This window comes from Gymnogyps californianus, chromosome 3 (assembly GCF_018139145.2).
Source record: "Gymnogyps californianus isolate 813 chromosome 3, ASM1813914v2, whole genome shotgun sequence".
In the NCBI taxonomy this organism is placed as follows: Eukaryota; Metazoa; Chordata; class Aves; order Accipitriformes; family Cathartidae; genus Gymnogyps; species Gymnogyps californianus.
This window is the reverse complement of record NC_059473.1, coordinates 111,819,820-111,837,257: the sequence shown is the minus strand read 5'-3', so window position 1 is coordinate 111,837,257 and position 17,438 is coordinate 111,819,820. Positions and strand designations below refer to the sequence as shown.

Sequence of the window (17,438 nt, the reverse complement as noted above, 5' to 3'; positions counted from 1 at the left end):
CAATAGTTTTTGATGCATGTGACGTTATAGATGATGATCTAGATACTAATTGTGGAAGTTTAGAATGGAGACGATATTACAGTAATCAACCAAAATATATTTGCCCAGGTGCACATCAATGTCCAATAAATCCTGATTATGTACCAAGTCAAACAGCTAGGTACCAGTCGGCACATCTATGTGGAAGGAGGGACTGGTCTTGCGTATGTTGGGATACTACAGGTTGGGGATATGATTATCAATGTAAGGATCTAAAAGCTTTAATAACGAGGATAGAAACAGGAAGTAATTGCACAACTCGTACCTGTAATCCGGTAAATTTAACCCTTATAAATTTGGAAAATTGGAAGCAGAAACAGGTAACCAAAATTGGACTTAAGATATATGGACCTGGAGAGGATCCAGGTGTAATAATTAAAATTAAAATTAAAGAGAAGACAAAAGAATCAGTACAACACAGATTATTATTTAACTCATTCTACCATGAAATGGAGACAGGAGTGAAATATGAAATCCCCACAGTAGCTAAAAATCTATTTGTAAATCTTGCTGAAAACATTGCTAAGTCATTAAGTGTAACTAACTGTTATGTTTGTGGTGGAACAAATCAAGGTGAACAATGGCCATGGGAAGCTATGGAGAGCAACATAAGTGATTCCCAAGTATGGAACACAACGGGAACAGGTAACAGGAAACAACGATGGGTACTCCAAACGAGTATAATCGGAAGGAGTTGTTAGCAAAACCTAAAAGATAATGGAAAGCAAGTAGGTCACTTGGAATGTGAAGGAGGTTACCTATGGAATGAAACAACGAATAACTGGGATAAGTGGGGAAGCCCACTAAAAATCAATAATCAATTTACGAAATGGACTAGTGGGCGAGACATATCGAAGGGTTGGCCAACCCCTGAAGGACATTATTGGATTTGTGGCAAACTAGCTTATGCATATTTGCCAAAAAATTGGACAGGATCATGTGTATTAGGAACTATAAGACCTAGTTTTTTCCTGTTACCCATAAGCCGAGGAGAACGATTGGGAGTCCGAGTGTATGCTGAAACGGATGAGTTAAGGCAAAGGCGGCAAAAAAGAAATCTACAAATAGGGAATTGGGCGGACAATGAAAGGCCGCCCGAAAGAATAATTGCCTACTATGGTCCTGCTACATGGGCAGAAGACGGGTCTTGGGGCTATAGAACTCCAATATATATGCTTAATAGAATTATAAGATTACAAGCTGTAGTAGAAATAGTTGTAAACAAGACTGGAGAAACATTAGGACTAATTGCAAAACAAAATACAAAAATGAGAACCGCTTTATATCAAAACCGCTTAGCTTTAGATTATTTGTTAGCACAGGAAGGAGGTGTGTGTGGAAAATTTAACCTTAGTAATTGCTGTTTAGAAATTGATGATGAAGGGAAAGCTGTAAACGAACTTATAAGAGAAATGAAGAAAATTGCACATGTCCCAGTTCAAACATGGAACGGGATAAATTTAGGGGGAATGTGGGAAAACCTCTTCAACAATGATTGGCTCACCAGGATTGGAATAATAGTTTTGGGAATATTTGGCGGATTATTGATTATCCCGTGTTTAATACCGTGTTTTATTAAATTAATACACTCGATTACATAAAGAATACAAATATTGGCTGTGCCTATTGATCCCAAGGAAGGAAAAGGGAAAACACATTCCCTAATGGTAGTCAAAACAAAGGAAGATCCAGAGTTAATTCTAGTAAAACAGGTATTAACAAGATTAGAAACCAAAACACGAATCAATGCAATCGAAAAGAAAATGGGGGATTGTGAGAAATGTGAATGTGATTCGTGTGAGTAAAAACAGAATAGAAGAGGGAGGATTGGTTCATGTAGATATGAAGACATAGTTGAGTGAAAGCACCATTGTTTTAATGCAACTGCGGACCTTGACGGGGAAGATTGTGTAATGGCAAACTGCAGAAGTTCCTTTGTCTATGGGGTTGTAAGTTTCTAAGTGTTACAAGCTTACAACCGGTTGGGGGACGAATTCATTACCAGAAGGAATGACAGAAGACACGCGCTGCACGAGATAAGAAGGCGAAGAGTTCAACCTTAAAAATCTGTATAAAGGTCGCTGAGGAAGACTCTTACTTCATCCCAAGACCCCCGCCCAAGACCACCAAGAGGCAGTGCGCATGTGAAAGGGGCTTGCAAAACTCATTATAATACGAAGCGAAGGACAATTTGCATATTGCATCACCCTGTTAAATATGTAAGAGTATAGACTATAAATGCTATATGCTGCTGTCTGTAGGTGTGCGTGTTGGTAGAGCCCAGGCTCCCTGCGCACCCAGCGCTGTTTGCTTGCCTTTATTCGCTAATAAACCAAGTTCCTGTTAACGTACTATTTCGGGACTCGGTCGTTTATCACAAGCTCCATGTTCAGAACAAAATTCCAACCACCCTGGAGTTTGGTTTGAGCCCCTGTGAGTATCTTCCTTGGGTAAAGGCTGGTTTCTAGGCAGGCTGCCAGCCTGGCTGGCTGCAGTGCCAGAAAGGCGAGGACCTGTGTCCTGTGCCCAGAGCAAGGGGCCTGAGTAGGAAAGAATGGCACCTATGAGCATGTGTTGGGCAAGGGCTTGCACAGCATCACCTAAGTTGCTTTAAATTTACTACTTACTGGAATTTACTATTCTCCCCAGTGATATCCTGGAAAAAAATCCAGGTATCAGCACTGACATAGGTAAAGACCATAAGCAGTTGAAGACAGGAGAGAGAACATTTGGGAAGCCCTGACAGGGCATTATCTGGACCAACAGAATGAAACAAAGAAAAGAAAAATGTAAAAGTAAGTGGGATGCTGGTGAGGTGCGTGAACAAGCAAGACAGAGCTGTTTCCTATGGGAGCTCTGCAAATGCTGTTCAGAACATAGGAAACAGCTCTGTCTTGCAAAGGAATCCACCAGTTGACCCAGCTCATCTAATTTCTGACTCCCTGAAATCTCATCAGAACAGTACAGTGCATTTGGTTTTGACTCGGATTTCCAAGTCTGTCTGCTCATACTGCCAATAAAATCCTATTAGGAACTGCAGTCTCCCTGAGCTGATTTTGAGACATGCTGATCACACCAGTTCCCCCCCATCCAGCTTTCACTGGGTCTGTAGATGCTCAGCATGCCCCAAAGCCAGAAAAATTTGTTCCCACCAGAACACACATGGTCCACTGCACAGCAATGGGTGTGAGCATGCACTGTCCTCAGTTCAGCCATGCAGCGTTCCAGATGCGAGCGGGCATGTGCTATACTTACACAGTTTTTTTCTCCAGGCTTTGCAAATTTCCTTTAATGTTGTTGTATGCAGCTGATCGGGTCTTTAGGTCTGTTTCTATTTGAGTCACTTGCTAAAACAAAGTAAAAAAAGTGAGTCAACTCAGTGCTTCAGGCCTTGTCCTCACCCCCCTCCCACTACCTCTGCACCTTAACACAAGGACACAGCTGTCAGCCCCTTGTAAAACCGCCTGCCTGTGGCACGAGGGAGCTGGTGTCAGAGCTCCTCTGTGGCAAAGGCCTCTGCAGAAAGTAGGATTCAGTTAGCTGTTGCTGTGTGTGTTACAGCTGTAGCTAAGGAGCAAGTTCACAGTTTCATTTGTTATCTATACTGAACAACACATCACGCCTTTCTGAATGGACTGACAATGTAAATAATTCATCCAGCCTGCAATGCATTTGATTTAATGTCAGGCCAACAATTTCACAAAAGAACTCCAAAATGGAGAATAACATGGCAGTATATAAAAACAATAAAATATTACAATGAAGGGGATTAAAGTGCAGAAAGCATGTCAATGTACTCTAGTAAATCCGATAAAGTGCCATATACTTACAGACTGGATAGGTTTAAATATATGTACCATTATTATTACAGTAGAAATTAAAATAATATCAACTGCTTCAGTACAAAGTGTGTGCTTCTGAGCCAGTTCCTGCCCAAACCAAAGGCCAAAACCTCTCACTGACTGCCATGAGAGGAGGGACCAAAAACTGCCAAAACACATGCTTCCCCATGCTGACATCTTCTTAAAATTTGGAGTACAATTTACCTTTGCTAATGCTTCTGATATATTCTTCAGCGGCTGCTTTATGGGATATTTGGCCATGTCCCACTCAAACCGTGTCAGGTAGCTAATTAGGTCAACTGAAAATGCAAAGAGATGCATGAAAGCAGATAGCTTACCAGATGGCAGGTCAAAGTTTGGGTAGTAGTCCCCAGCTATAGCCTAGGCATAACTTTGATTAACATTAGAGACAGGAGTGAACCAGAAGCCTGCATCTGAATCCTCATAGAAATTTGATCTAGATCAAATCCGCACAGATCATATGCCCAATCTAACCATCTTTCTAAACATCGCCAAACTTAGAAGTTGAACCAGAAATCTTTTCTGCATTATACCTAATGTTATAGAACAAGCGTTACTGTGAAATTAGCTGTATCAGCAGGACACAGCAACGTGCAGCCATTCTTCTTCACAGTACAAACAGCTTCATGTAACTTCAATCTTGATTACTGCAATATGCCTGAGTTTAATCCCGGCAAAAGCTACCAGAAAAATACTTTGTGCCCAGGACCAACAGTAATACTCAGGGTTGTTGAGAGTTTGATCAAAGGTATTAAGAGCGTAGCTGATGTCACTTCTCTGTGATTCAGTCAAACGCTCACTAGAATCAAACTCAGGTGCGATGAGGAATTCCTCATCGACTTTGCACACAGAGCTCCCCATCTCGCACAAAGCTATACAGTGTTTCTCTAAATGGATAAATCCAGTCACAGCATCCAACAACAGAAATTCACAGCAAGGCCCTGTGCATGCAGCCCCTCAAAACAAGGCACCCTCGGACTACGGGGAGCCATGGCTTCTTCCCAGAATCGAGGGGAGATGACACATATGACACTCAGCTCCTAGAACAGGATCATGCTGTTTCACTCTGTTTGAAGACCAAGGCTCCTTAACATTAGAAAACATTAAGGCTTGGTACGTTATGGTACCAAATAAGGAATTCTCCTCTAGCAGCTCATGAAATCAGACAGCTCTTTGCCCGAGTCCTGAAAGCCCTTAGGATGCCAAACACACCTTTACATAGTGTTCTTGAGCAACTTTATGGGATGGGATAGAGTCATGCATCCTGCCACAACAAGCAGAGGGGCTGGGACTGTCCCCCTGCAGGTTAGGGAGGCTAGAGGAAGGCAGCAGGTAGGGTTTCAATGTCTAGACAGAGGCCAGAGCCACTGTCACCTGCAGGGTGGGCTTCCTTCCAGACCAGGAGGATAAACAAGGAGAATATCCGGGAAGTTGCTCTGGGGAGATGGGGAGCAAAACAAGCTCAAGGTGCCAACTAAAAGGAGGGGCATGCTGGGGCTGTTCAGTGCTCTTTGCTGCCTTGTCCAGAGAATTAATTCAGTCCCACAGCAAGGTTTGAGCACAATTTCTTGTGGGCTGGACTTCCAGGGTGTGGGGAAAACTTTATGAACCGAGATGCATGAAAAGAAATGTGAAAAGTTGTAAAATTGCCATACTACCAGGCTGAGGGTACTACCCTGTCTCGTGTGATACCAAATACCCTTGGCAGGAGAGCACTATCCTTTCCATGGGCTTCTCTCACCCCACAACAGAGTCAGTTTACCCTATTAGATTTCCAAAGCATGGAAAGTCTTATGCTAGGAGGAAACAGGCTTCTTAGCAAGGGATAAACTGCCTGGGAGGCAGAAAGCACTGGCATGATGTCGTTCTCCCCCTCTTTCTAAAACCACAGCTGTGTAAACCTCCTCCACATCCCATGGACAGGAGTCACGAGGCAAAGATCCAACCCTTCCTGCTAAGGTCTGATCGGGAATCAGCAAAATCTCCTGCACAGAGAGGGTGCGGAAAGGAGGCAAAACTGCAGAAAGGAGGCAAAAAAGCAGGGAGAGCTATCACACAGCTCCTGCATGCGCAGTTCTCCGGCAGTGCTTGCTCATGGTCTCTGGGGGGAAGGCAGGGAGGTCAAAAATACTTGAGCGACAAAGTTCACGGAGCATTTTCAGCACGGGGTACGCGACACAAGGATTTTATCCTGCTGCCTCTCTTCCAAGCTTTCTTGCTTAGGCTTTGCTTAATTCAACGGGAATGAAACCTGCAAAGAGCATGGTATTACTGGGCTGTGTGGAGCAACAGTGTATTCACAGGCTCTTTAAAGACAGACACTGACCTATTCATAGCTGAGGAGATATGAAAGTTCCCTGAAGACCTACACATGCCCGTTCTATCCTCGCATTCCTTGAATCTGAGCAGAATTCAAATGTTAGGCATTTAAGCACAGCATGAGTTCTCAGCCTGTTTTACAAGTTCACTCCTGAGCAGTGCTCTGGCACTGGTGCAGTTTAGTTAAGCAGCCTGATCTTGGGGATGGCACAAACTACTGTGAACACACTAGCAGAACTGAGCTTAAAATGCCAAGCAGTCCAAGCACCCTGATGCTCCTGGAATGGCAGCCCTCATTTATGGAACCTGTCAAGTCACTTCTAAAAGACTTCACATAGCTGCCCATCCAGGAGAGATGCTTCCTACCTACCACAATGTGCTCACAGCTGCCCAGGAACCCCACAGTCTGAATCTCTCGTAACTCTGATTTACTCACCCAGCTCTAAGAGGCAATGTTAAATACTTTCCCTTCAAAACACTTAATTCTTCAAAATTGTTATGCTTCCCATTTTGCTTTGTTTTGAGCCCATTATAAAGAATGGAGTTATTCCACCACTTCTACCAAATTTTAGAATTCATTTGGGTTTAACATTACTATAAATGGAAGAGAATTTGGTCCAACTCTTTGAAGAAAAGCTTTACTTACATTTCACATTTTTTATTCTGTCATAAGCAAGAAAGCATTTCCTGCTGTTGTGATATTCTAAAATTCCCTTTATTACACAAACACACTATAAGAAAGAGAGACATCTCCACATGGCTGCTTCTGACTAGTGCCCACTGGAAAGCAGTGTGTTCACTTAACTAAAAGTGCTGTATTTTCTAGTACTTTGCATTTTTTTCACACAAATCTAACCAAACAATTGTTAGATACACAGCCACCATCTTCATCAGTTCGTGGACCAAACTGCTGTCAGGATTATATACAACTGAGCTAAAATCAGAAAACTTGTACAGTGCAACTTAAAACAAAATTTGAGTTGGGACCGTGTAATAGTCTGAAACGGGACCATGCAGCAAGAAGTCGTGTCTTATAATTTTGTTTCTAATTTCATGACCTTGAGGAAGTCTTCAACTTTAGGGTCCTTTTGCTAACCAGAAAGGGGAGGAGGAAGAATTCGTACAGCAAAGTTGCTGCTGCTTATGAAGAATGACACTGGAATATATTAGGGGAATTCACATATACTAAAGCTGACTCAATTTTTTAAGATGCAGTCAATAATCTTGGAAAGGTTAATGTCTTAGCTTAATATGATTTGTTTGGATGACCAAATCCAGACAGAGGACAGAAATTAGTTAACACATACAAGTAATTTCCACATCCTTGTATTACAACACATGCAGAGCTGATAGAAAAGGAAAATGGTGTAAAAAGAGGAAACAAAGGAAATAAGTGAAACCTGTTGTTTCTCAAGTCATAGGGATATTGTGATCAAGCTACGAGGTTGTTACTTGAGAAATCCATCGTAACCTGATCACTGTATCTCTACAACCAGACCAAGACTTGTCTCTAGCACTAATACACACAAATGCATGCTTGTAACAACACCGCAATCATCAATCCTCAACATACTTTTGAGACATTTCATTTTATCCTTTAGCCCTGAAACACAGTAAGTGGGATTATTGTACATGTCAAGCAGTTGCACTCATCAAATGTCAGTCTTATGTCATGCAAGGAGGACACTTCTAAAAGAACTTCCTCCCCATCCTTTACTCATACAGATCTGAAGTACAACATTGCAGATAGTCAACGGGTGATGGAGTGTGCGCTCTTAGTTTCTTTAAAAGCGTCAATTCTACAAGCCTGTAATTAGCATGTGTAACACATCCAATTTTGTACTTTTCCAGGACAGCTGGGGCAGAATTTGCTCTGAAACACACTCAGGGTCTAACGAAACATGCGGAGATCTAGGAGCCATCAGTTTCTAAATGTTAATTTTGTCCTTGACACAGGCTCCCTTTAGGGCCTTGAGTACCATACTAGATAATAAAGGGGGAAAATTAGTTCATGGAGGTTATAAAAACACCACATTGACTACTTAGAGATGATGGAGGGGAGCATACAGTAAGGTAGTGGGCTCCCACAGCCCTTTGGCATGTCAGAGGTGCCCCTCCTGTCACTGCCTGCTCTTCTTCTCTGCTACACAACTGCTGCCAGCCAGGGCAGGACACCACTGGAGGCCATTTCTTCCAAACACGAGTAGCACATGCACGTCCTGCCAGCCCCTGGCACTTGACCTTGTGAGTGCAGCCCCGGCTCCATGTTTTGGAGCTGTTGCCTCACATGTCCACCTGTGATGTCAGAAATCCACAGTTAACAACATGATCTATCCCAGCGCCGTAGGAGGGAAGGCAAATCACTAACAGATCACTGATGTCATGCAGCCATACAGAATGAGATTTAGCTGCCTGTAAGAGATCAAGCCCATACAGGGCACAGAAAGGTGCTAGGTCATTTTAGGAGTGAAGAAGGATGTCTCCTGCTTTCCTCTTCACTCCTCAGCTCTGGTGTTAGAAACTAGTTCAGTACTAGATGCTGAACACTGTCCTGGAAGAAAAGTTAGTGCTGGATAAAGCTTCTGCTAACTTTGAGAAAAATGGGAGCAGGCTAGATGTGTTCTTAAAAAATGTTGCTGATGGTTGTCCTTTCTAATGTGCGAGTATTTCAATTCAACATGTTCATATTCTGAAGCAAACAAAGGCAGAATCAATGCATTAAAAAAACATATTCACAGCACCTACCTCCATTGGCCAGAAGATTTTCCTGGACTTTATCTTTTGAGTCCTCCATAACTTCTCCTATGTACTGGGCTATTTTCTTTATTACGCTTAGGTGTAACAAGAGAAGCTTTGTTAGTGAAGAAACAAAATTCATATAAAACAGTTGCCGCAATGATCTAATAAACATGGAGATGCCCAAACCAAACACTTCTGAAGCAAGGCAGGTCAATTCACAATTCAGATGATGATAAACAATCTATGGCCTACTGCAGAACTAAATGCTTTATTTCTAAATACACTGATCTCCACAAACACATAGGTAATATCATCTCCCCAGTGCTCTAGGCTTCCAGAAGACCAAGATTCAGTCTTCTGTACGCTCTTGATACTCATAGCAGAAACCAGAAGGCAAGAAACCCATGTTTAAAACTCCAAAGGTAATGGAGGAACAAGAGGCTACATACAGACAACATTGTCTGAAAATCTGTTCCATGGGATGCTAAATAAACCCTTAGGGCTTACTGAGATAATGTTCTTACAAAGTACTCAGGGAAAATGACAATGTTCTCTTGTTTGACAGGGAGAATTTCCTTCTTATTCCTGTTCTTCAGGGGACTCTCTTCTCTTTAGCATGAGGGACAAGACACTCCTTTAAGGTGTGGGAGAACTAGATTCAAATCCTCCTCCTGCCTGATTCAGAGCAGCGATTTGAACAGAGCCCCTCCCAGAGAACATTGTCTCCACAGTTACTTATTCTTCGCTTATTTTAAAAAATGGATTCATCAGGTCCCTCCAGCAGTAGATCCCCCTGGCTCTAGTCAAAGTACCTATCTCATACAGGCCAAGAGCCTTTCTCGTTGTTCTAGTATCCTTCTGTACTCAGAAATATTCACAGAATTTGGCCTTCAGCTCCCTAACCATTCCAGGTTGACTAGACCCTGTTAAAAAAAGCAACAGCTAAAAAGTAACTGCCTGATCATGAAATTGGCAGAGGCATGAAGGGGGCATAATCCTTGGCGTGGTGACAGAGAGTGGAGCATAATGGCAGGCTGCTTCTCCCTTTCTTTCCTTACAGAGGGGAGACTACTACAGCTGCGGAGGAGCTGGAGACTGAAAGGGCACCTACCGTGTTTGGACAATGTGTCTTGTGACATCCTGTGGCTTTCAAGAGCTCAGGAAAGGGACTTCAGGCCAGGTACAGATACCATGTGTTGTGGTTTAATCCAGCAGGCAGCTAAACACCACACAGCCGCTCGCTCACTCCCCCCCGCCCAGTGGGATCAGGGAGAGAATTGGGGGAAAAAAAGCATCAGAGAAAAGGATTTCCTGTGATGTGCTGCAAAGCAGTTACAGGGGCCATTTAAAAGCAGTAATTCGTAGAGGTAAAGATTCCCTCTATCTCCATTCCTGTGAAGCAACTTAGAGTCTTTGGAAAGGTTTCCCAGTCCTGTGATAGGGAGGAAAAATCTGAGATTGCTGATGCTGCCAAGAAAGCAATAGTCAGAATTCCTGCTGTTTGGGGTCATTCAGCCTGGAGAAGAGAAGACCTTACTGCGGCCTTTCAGTATATAAAGGGGGCTTATAAGACAGATAGAGAGAGACTTTTTACCAGTGCCTGGAGTGACAGGACAAGAGGCAACAGTTTTAAACTGAAAGAAGGTAGATTTCGATTGGACATAAGGAAGAAATTCTTTATGATGAGGGTGGTGAGACACTGGAACAGGTCGCCCAGAGCAGCTGTGGATGCCCCATCCCTGGAAGTGTTCAAGGCCGGGCTGGACAGGGCTTTGAGCAACCTGGTCTAGTGGAAGATGTCCCTGCCCATGGCAGGGGGGTTGGACTAGATGATCTTTAAAGGTCCTTTCCAACCCAAACCATTCTTTTCATGACCCTGGACAAGCACAGTTCAGAGTGCCTGTAGGAGGAATCTACACCATTGTGCTCTAGTTCACATCCCTCTCTCAGGGCTGCTGCAGTTTTCCACCATCTGCCTGCAGCCACGTGGGGACCCGGTGCCAGCTGAGCGTTGCTGCAGTACAGTGCGTGTTGCCCACGCTCGGGCTGCGGGGAGGGTGCAGGGATCCACACAGCGGTTCCCCGTCAGCTGCGACCTTGCCAAGCACTTCTGCAATTTTCAGCTTGTAGACGCAGCTGGCTTTTGGCTCCTTCACGATGCTCAGGGAGCCCAAAGGAACTTGGAACAAGACAGGACTCCAGTCCAGTTGATAAGAACAGTATAGCAGGAGGCTAAAGACATTACGGAGAAAGCAGCCAACAGGAAAGTGTATAAACCAGTAGCTTTTCCAAGGTGCCTGAACTGCTTTGTTACTGTTGAGTGCAGCTGGCGGCTAATCTGATAGCTGGGAGACAGGTAGCTCTGGTCTCTCCCCATAGGTAGAGACGGTGGGACAGGTACGTGCTCTCATGTACCTGACAGTCCTAGCTGCCCAGGCGAGGCTTGGCTCCCTTCCAGCCCACACGCCCCAAGGTCCCTACAGCAGGATACGGCCAGAATGTATGTATACACTGGGCCAAAGAAATGTTCTCCAGTCCTGGCTTAGTCTCTGTGCCTTGCCTTGCATCCTGTGAAATGCAAGCGGGATTCACTCATCCAATACATTCCCCATGCAAAGACAGAACACGCACCCTGCGCACCACTGATGTCTGAGGCAAGTGAGAGGAATCAGACCCCCGGAGGAGCCCCATCGACTATAGTGACATCCAACAGCGAGCAGCTTTCACATCCAACCCTTACACCTCTGCCTTTAGATGAGATGATCCCACCTTGAGCAAATATCATGCTCTAATGATGCATTATAAAAGGAGAGGGTTTCAGCTAAACTGCCTCAAGAAGTAGTAATAAAAACCTGTAAAGAGAATAACTCCGTTTAGCCTATTATTATGGCTTGGAAGACTCTCACATTTTGCTTCTGAAATTGCTGCAATGTCATTACTTTCAAAAAAAAAAAAAAAGGTCTAACACTCTTTAAATGATAGTGTGTATTAAAGGGCGCTACCCGCTAGGCCTCCATAATACTGCAAAGAGCAGAAGCCCTGCAATCTGAGGCCACTGCAGAATGCTCTGCTGACGGAGGACCCAGGAGAACCCCCGGGTAAGAGTGACCGAGGGGATTGTCAGCTTGAGAGAGCTCCATGCTACCACATGGTGACATGGAAAAACACTCTGGCTCCCTGCGTAAATAAATAATAAAAGTATGTGGAAACAATAGATCCTGCAAACTCTTGCCCCTTCTCTGCTGTCCTGGGAGGAGGCAGTGCTGACAGGTTTGCACCGCCTGGCTTTACTGGCAGCTGTGTTTATCTAGCAACAGTTCAGCAGGTAGCTGTTTCAGAGGAGCAGGAACGCAAACGCTCAGGTCATTTGAACAGGCTTGTAACCCTCTGGATGCCATTTCCTTCAACGAAGTGCGAGTGCTTGGCATTTTAACCCTTGAATCACAATTTAGACTCAAAAGCCTGGGCATTTATTTAACACAAAATGCTTTTGTATGTCCTTGTGGGACTTGATCTGCTAATACATGTGTGTTAATTATCCTCTGTTATTACTCTAATGCATTTTTCTTATTTTTGAACACATTTTTCTTATTTTTAAATCTTGTTGAATCTTTTTGGTTACCTAGCTCGATAGTCAAATGAGCCAAATAGGAAGGGTCCTTACATCAGCAGGTTACAGTGGAAGGGCCTCACTGACCCCTTTGCTCGGTGCCTATAGCATGTCATACAGTAAGAGTCATTACTGGCATTAAAGGGACAATTAGTGGAGTAAAGTGGCATTCAGCTTGAACAAGGAGCTGTACCATGTTGTCGAGTTAAGACAAAGATAACAGAAGGAGCCAGTGAGCCTAGGGAGCTCATACTGACATTTCACTTAAAACTACCCTCCCTGAACTTACATGGATCCTACAGTCAGCTTTTTGGAAGTCCTAATTCTTCACAAAGCTGGGAATTAGTTAAGCACTTCTGAAAATCAGTTCTGCATGATTTTTGGCAGCCCTCAAACCCAGGTCACACAGTTGCTTGCCTATCTGCTGCCCTGACTAGAGACACCTTCCATTAGAACAGATAGCAGGCATTGGCACTGTCTCTCCCCAAATTTGCCCCCATTCCCACTTCACGAAGAATCTCTACAGTAGGAACCAGAGGCCTGAACATGTTTACAAAGGATTTGGGGCAGTTTTTTTCGCAGGGTCACAATGGAGAAGGTTTTCTTGATGAATTAAGTTGCTCTGTGCTACTAAAAATCCTGAAAAAAATGGTATGGTTTAGTTTTAGTTAGTCCTGTGAGGAGCAGAGAGTTGGACTCAATGATCCCTGTGGGTCCCTTCCAACTCGAGATATTCTATGATTCTAAAAAGATCAATGTTGTCTGCAACCCAGAGTGATCAAATGTAATCACCCCTGCTGTAGCACAAGTAAAAAAAACTCCTACAGAGAAATGTATTCTGGCAGACTTACTTTTACCCACACTGCCTAGTGTAGATGTAAACAGTTTATATCAGTGTTTCTGTATGTGTTTGCAACTGCCAGACAAAACCTATGGAAGTATCAAGCATATTTAGACAAGCAAATCCTTATCAGTCCTGGCTGGGGGGAAAAAAGGCAAAAAGCCCCAGAGCTAACACATGCCTCTGTGACCAAGACCAGAACTATATGTGAGGTATGCTTCCAAAGCAAGAAAGAAAACCCCCAAAACCCCCAGCAGCTTATACTTTCATTGCCTCAACAACAAAGTCTACTTTGTGCCATGAAGTATCTTACAATCTGGCATTTTCTCAGCTTGCTGTACTATATTATTCTTTGTACACCCAGGTCAGTTTGGCCCAAAAGGCAAACTGGGCAATGATCAGCAAGGAGATCATGTGAGTCTTTGCATAAGTAGGTTTGATACAATGTGAGTCAATATTCTGGTTTTCAAGGAGTTGAAAAGCCTGAGAGGGAGAGCTCTGGATTTCATTCAGAAGAACTTATTCCCTAAAACTCCTATATTGGGCTGAAAAGGGGCAGAAGGCTCGATAGAAATACTCTGGGAAAATAAGATCAGGGAGGGCTTCATATTCTCTAAATGCTGTTTTATTAATTTAAGTTTCTGGATGGGGTGGGAGGATGTTCTTTAAAAAAAAAAAAAAAGAACCTTTTTAAGCAGTTTCCTTTTGAGAAACAGCTTCCCTAGCACTGCCACTCAAACAGATTGCTGTGCAGACAAAACTAACACGGACTTAATGCAGCTAAAGTTTAAGGAATGATCCTTTCTTTGTGATGACTGCATGACAATCAACACAAGGGTTAAACAAACCCTATCCACTTTAGTCCAGTTGTAGTCTGGGCTGAACTGAGTCAGACCGAGGTGAACACAAGGACATACCGTCCCATAAAAACAATGTCTGTTTCTCATTTGTAGGTAGTAAATAAGATCTATTTTACCTTTCAGCAAAGCTATCAAGTTTTCCCAACTCATCTGACAGACCAACAAGAGCATCCAGTGTCCCCACCTGTGCAAAAGATGAGAAGTAGGTGAAAGATGCACAAGTCTGTCTAAGCCTTCTGTTGGCAGGGTCTTAGGGACACTGACTTGTGCTTAGCACTTGTGAATTCAACAGTTTGGCAGAACTTTATTTACTTGGTGGAAAATAGTAGCAATTTCTTTACCCAAGACCTAGGGCATAAAAAGCCTTTTCCAATAAAGGAAAAAAGTATGTGTAGTCTCAAGATTACACGTCAGTGTCTTCTTTCCTGTTTTCATTCCCGTATCATCAAGTTGCATAGACCAGTCTTTAACCTGATAAAATAGTGACTAGAAATGCACACAATATACATACAAACAAATTGGATGTACTGAGAGAACCAAGGGAAGCACCACTTATTCAAAAGGGCATCTCTGCATTCTTTGCTATTACACAAAGCCATTTCAGCCAAGACCAACATCTGCTTTTTGTATGACTCTGTCACAGTCATAATCCCATGTTTATGGTATTGCAATATATTGCTGAACCTTTTCTTGTAATGTTGCCAGCTCAACATTATGAAGGGTCAAGCTGAAGGAGAAGAAACAAATTCTACATAGAACAATTAGCAGAATATTAATGGGCTGGTTGCATCTTCAGATACTGCAAATGCTTTATTTACTTTAACGTTAGCAGACACACACCAACACTGGCTGGGTAAGGCCCATAGATGGTAAAAATCATATCAATCTCAGGTGCACATGCAAAAAGCAACACTCCCAGTCTGAAACATTCATGTGACAATTCAGTAGGTTATTACTTGAGAACAGGCCACGCTCCCCTTTCACTTGCATCCTTATGTAATTGGAATAGCTCAAGTTATAACTGTTAACAAACTTTTTGGATTAAAGCCAGATCCTGGATGCACTAAGTGTAGCTTCATTAAGTGATGGGTGATGGCAACTCTCCAAGGAACCAAGTCTACATCTGTGGTAGCTCCATTGACTTTAATGCAGCATATTTGGATTTTTCATAGCCACAAATGAAATAAAAATAAGGTGCAGATCTTATAAAATAAGGATTAAATAATGCAAAGATATTTAAAAAATCATGGGTTAATACTCTTCCTATTTATATGATGATATGAAGCTGGATAATGCAGCTGAATATACACACACATCCATTTCCCAAGGAGTAATGTGCATTATAGCATTGTTTTCTCTGTCAGCAGTCTTACTGGCATGGTTCTAGATACTTAGCTACTCCCTTTGCATTAGCGATCCAAGATGTACAATGCTGTATGACTTTCATGACTGGGAGCAGATGGTATATCGAATGCAATAGATTAGTTATTTTACTCATCTCACTCGTCTTCACTCCTTACACATATATCCTTCCAATGTGAAGGTCAGCTTCAAGCACAATGACTTCTTTTCTCTCTGATCAGTTTTCAGTTGACTGAACACAACTCATCCCCCAACTGCAATCTTCTTCTACTCTCTGCATATTATCCCAAAAGATAAATCCCACATTTATCCCAAAAGTCTTTAGCCCTGGCTAATGCTGCTGTATTGCCCATACACAAACCCCTTCCTCATTTACCTTTAAGTCTGGAATATGGAATTTGCTGTTGCTGGACAGGTTGGATTTAGATGTCACCGTGTTCATTCTCTCCCATGCCTGCAGATTTGTTTTATCTCCCGGGGCAGAAATTAGCCAGAACTCCGACATGATCTAATATTTTCCCTTCGCTCCTGGTCACTGTAGAAACACAAAGCAGGTAAGTGGCTAAAAGAGCACCGCACAAAATGTGCTGTTCCCTAAGAACAGAAAGAGTTAGAACGGATCACTGATTTTTCTTCAGAAACACCAGGAGAGTGAGTCAGTCCTGTGTCTCAGGCTGAAACGGAACATGACCTTCTCCACAATGTCACGGAAAGAGTGCGGCCGTTCCTCCTTTCTCAGGGTTGTTCCATCCAGTTTCTGAATGAAGAAATGAAGCTTCCTCCTCCCCTTTTCCCTCCCAGCCTGTTCCATTCGCCTTGCACTGTAAGTCCAGTCTCCATTGTGGAGTTTGGGGACTTCACTAAATCATCCAAATGTAATTAAGGATTTCTACTTGATAAACGTTCTCTCTCAAATTTTTGGACACTTGTAGGCAAAAGGGAAAGCAAGATGTAAAAAGACCTCTGCTGAACATACAGGCTGCAAAAGATGCCACTGGCAAGACGGAACATTGCTTTCCCCTGTGTTTTTCTTCCCAGGTTGGATAGGAAGGAGCTGGAGGAAGGCAAATCACGGTGTACAGAGATGGTATCAGCAGAACAACATAGATATAACAGTCACGAGAATCCACGGGGGACAACTACACTGGTGTCAACCGAACAGATCAAGGCAGGGCAGCGAGAAGCAGAAACCACACAGAAATCTCCCATTCCTCTCCGAAGGCTCTCCCCGGAGCCTCCCCCGCCCGGCACGCCTTTGCTCTCGGGTGCGTGGGACAGGGAAGGTCTGACACTTGCCTCTCACGCACCCCGCGACCTGGCCCCGCGGTGCCCGGCCGCTGCCCGGGGACAGCCCTTCCTCCGCCCCGGGGGCCAGAGCCTCGGTGCCCCGCTCCTCGGTAGGCGCCGGGCTGGGCAGGCCGAGCCCTGCGAGCGGGGGTGGGGGGGTGGGGGATGCTGCCGGCGCGGGGGCCCTGCCCGCACCCTGCCCGCTGCCTTACCTGCGCGAGCTGCCTCTCCCGCCCCGCGCCGCCCCGCTGCTGCCAGCCCCGCGGCGGCGGTAGCGGCGGCTCCCGGCGGGGCGGTCGCGGACATGCTCGGTGAGGCGGCCGGGGCAGGGTCGGGCCGGAGCGGGGCGGGGGAGGCTAGGCAGCGGCGGGCAGGTGGGAGGGCAGCTGCTGAATCCACGCCGAAGAGCCGCGGGTGGGTGCGAGGGGGTAAAGGCTCCCCGCCTCCCGGCGCAGGGAGGGCTGTTGCAGTTGGTGAGGCAACCCCTTAAAAGCCGGTAACAGCTCCGACTCTTGCAG

General features: G+C 44.3%; 1 protein-coding gene across 2 annotated transcripts in view; it reads right to left on the bottom strand.

Moving 5' to 3' along the window:
- Positions 1-16,138, bottom strand: part of ATP6V1C2 (ATPase H+ transporting V1 subunit C2) — a 28,570-nt gene extending 12,432 nt beyond the window's left edge. Inside the window, exons 1-6 of one of the 2 annotated variants that reach the window (XM_050893595.1) lie at positions 16,010-16,138; positions 14,388-14,455; positions 8,967-9,052; positions 7,795-7,824; positions 4,086-4,180; positions 3,295-3,386 (exon numbers count right to left, since the gene is read on the bottom strand). In XM_050893595.1, coding sequence (XP_050749552.1) covers positions 3,295-3,386; positions 4,086-4,180; positions 7,795-7,824; positions 8,967-9,052; positions 14,388-14,455; positions 16,010-16,138 — 500 coding nt within the window. The remainder of the gene's footprint in view (positions 1-3,294; positions 3,387-4,085; positions 4,181-7,794; positions 7,825-8,966; positions 9,053-14,387; positions 14,456-16,009) is intronic. The other variant, XM_050893594.1, reaches the window with a different exon arrangement.
- Between the last annotated feature and the right edge of the window lie 1,300 nt (positions 16,139-17,438).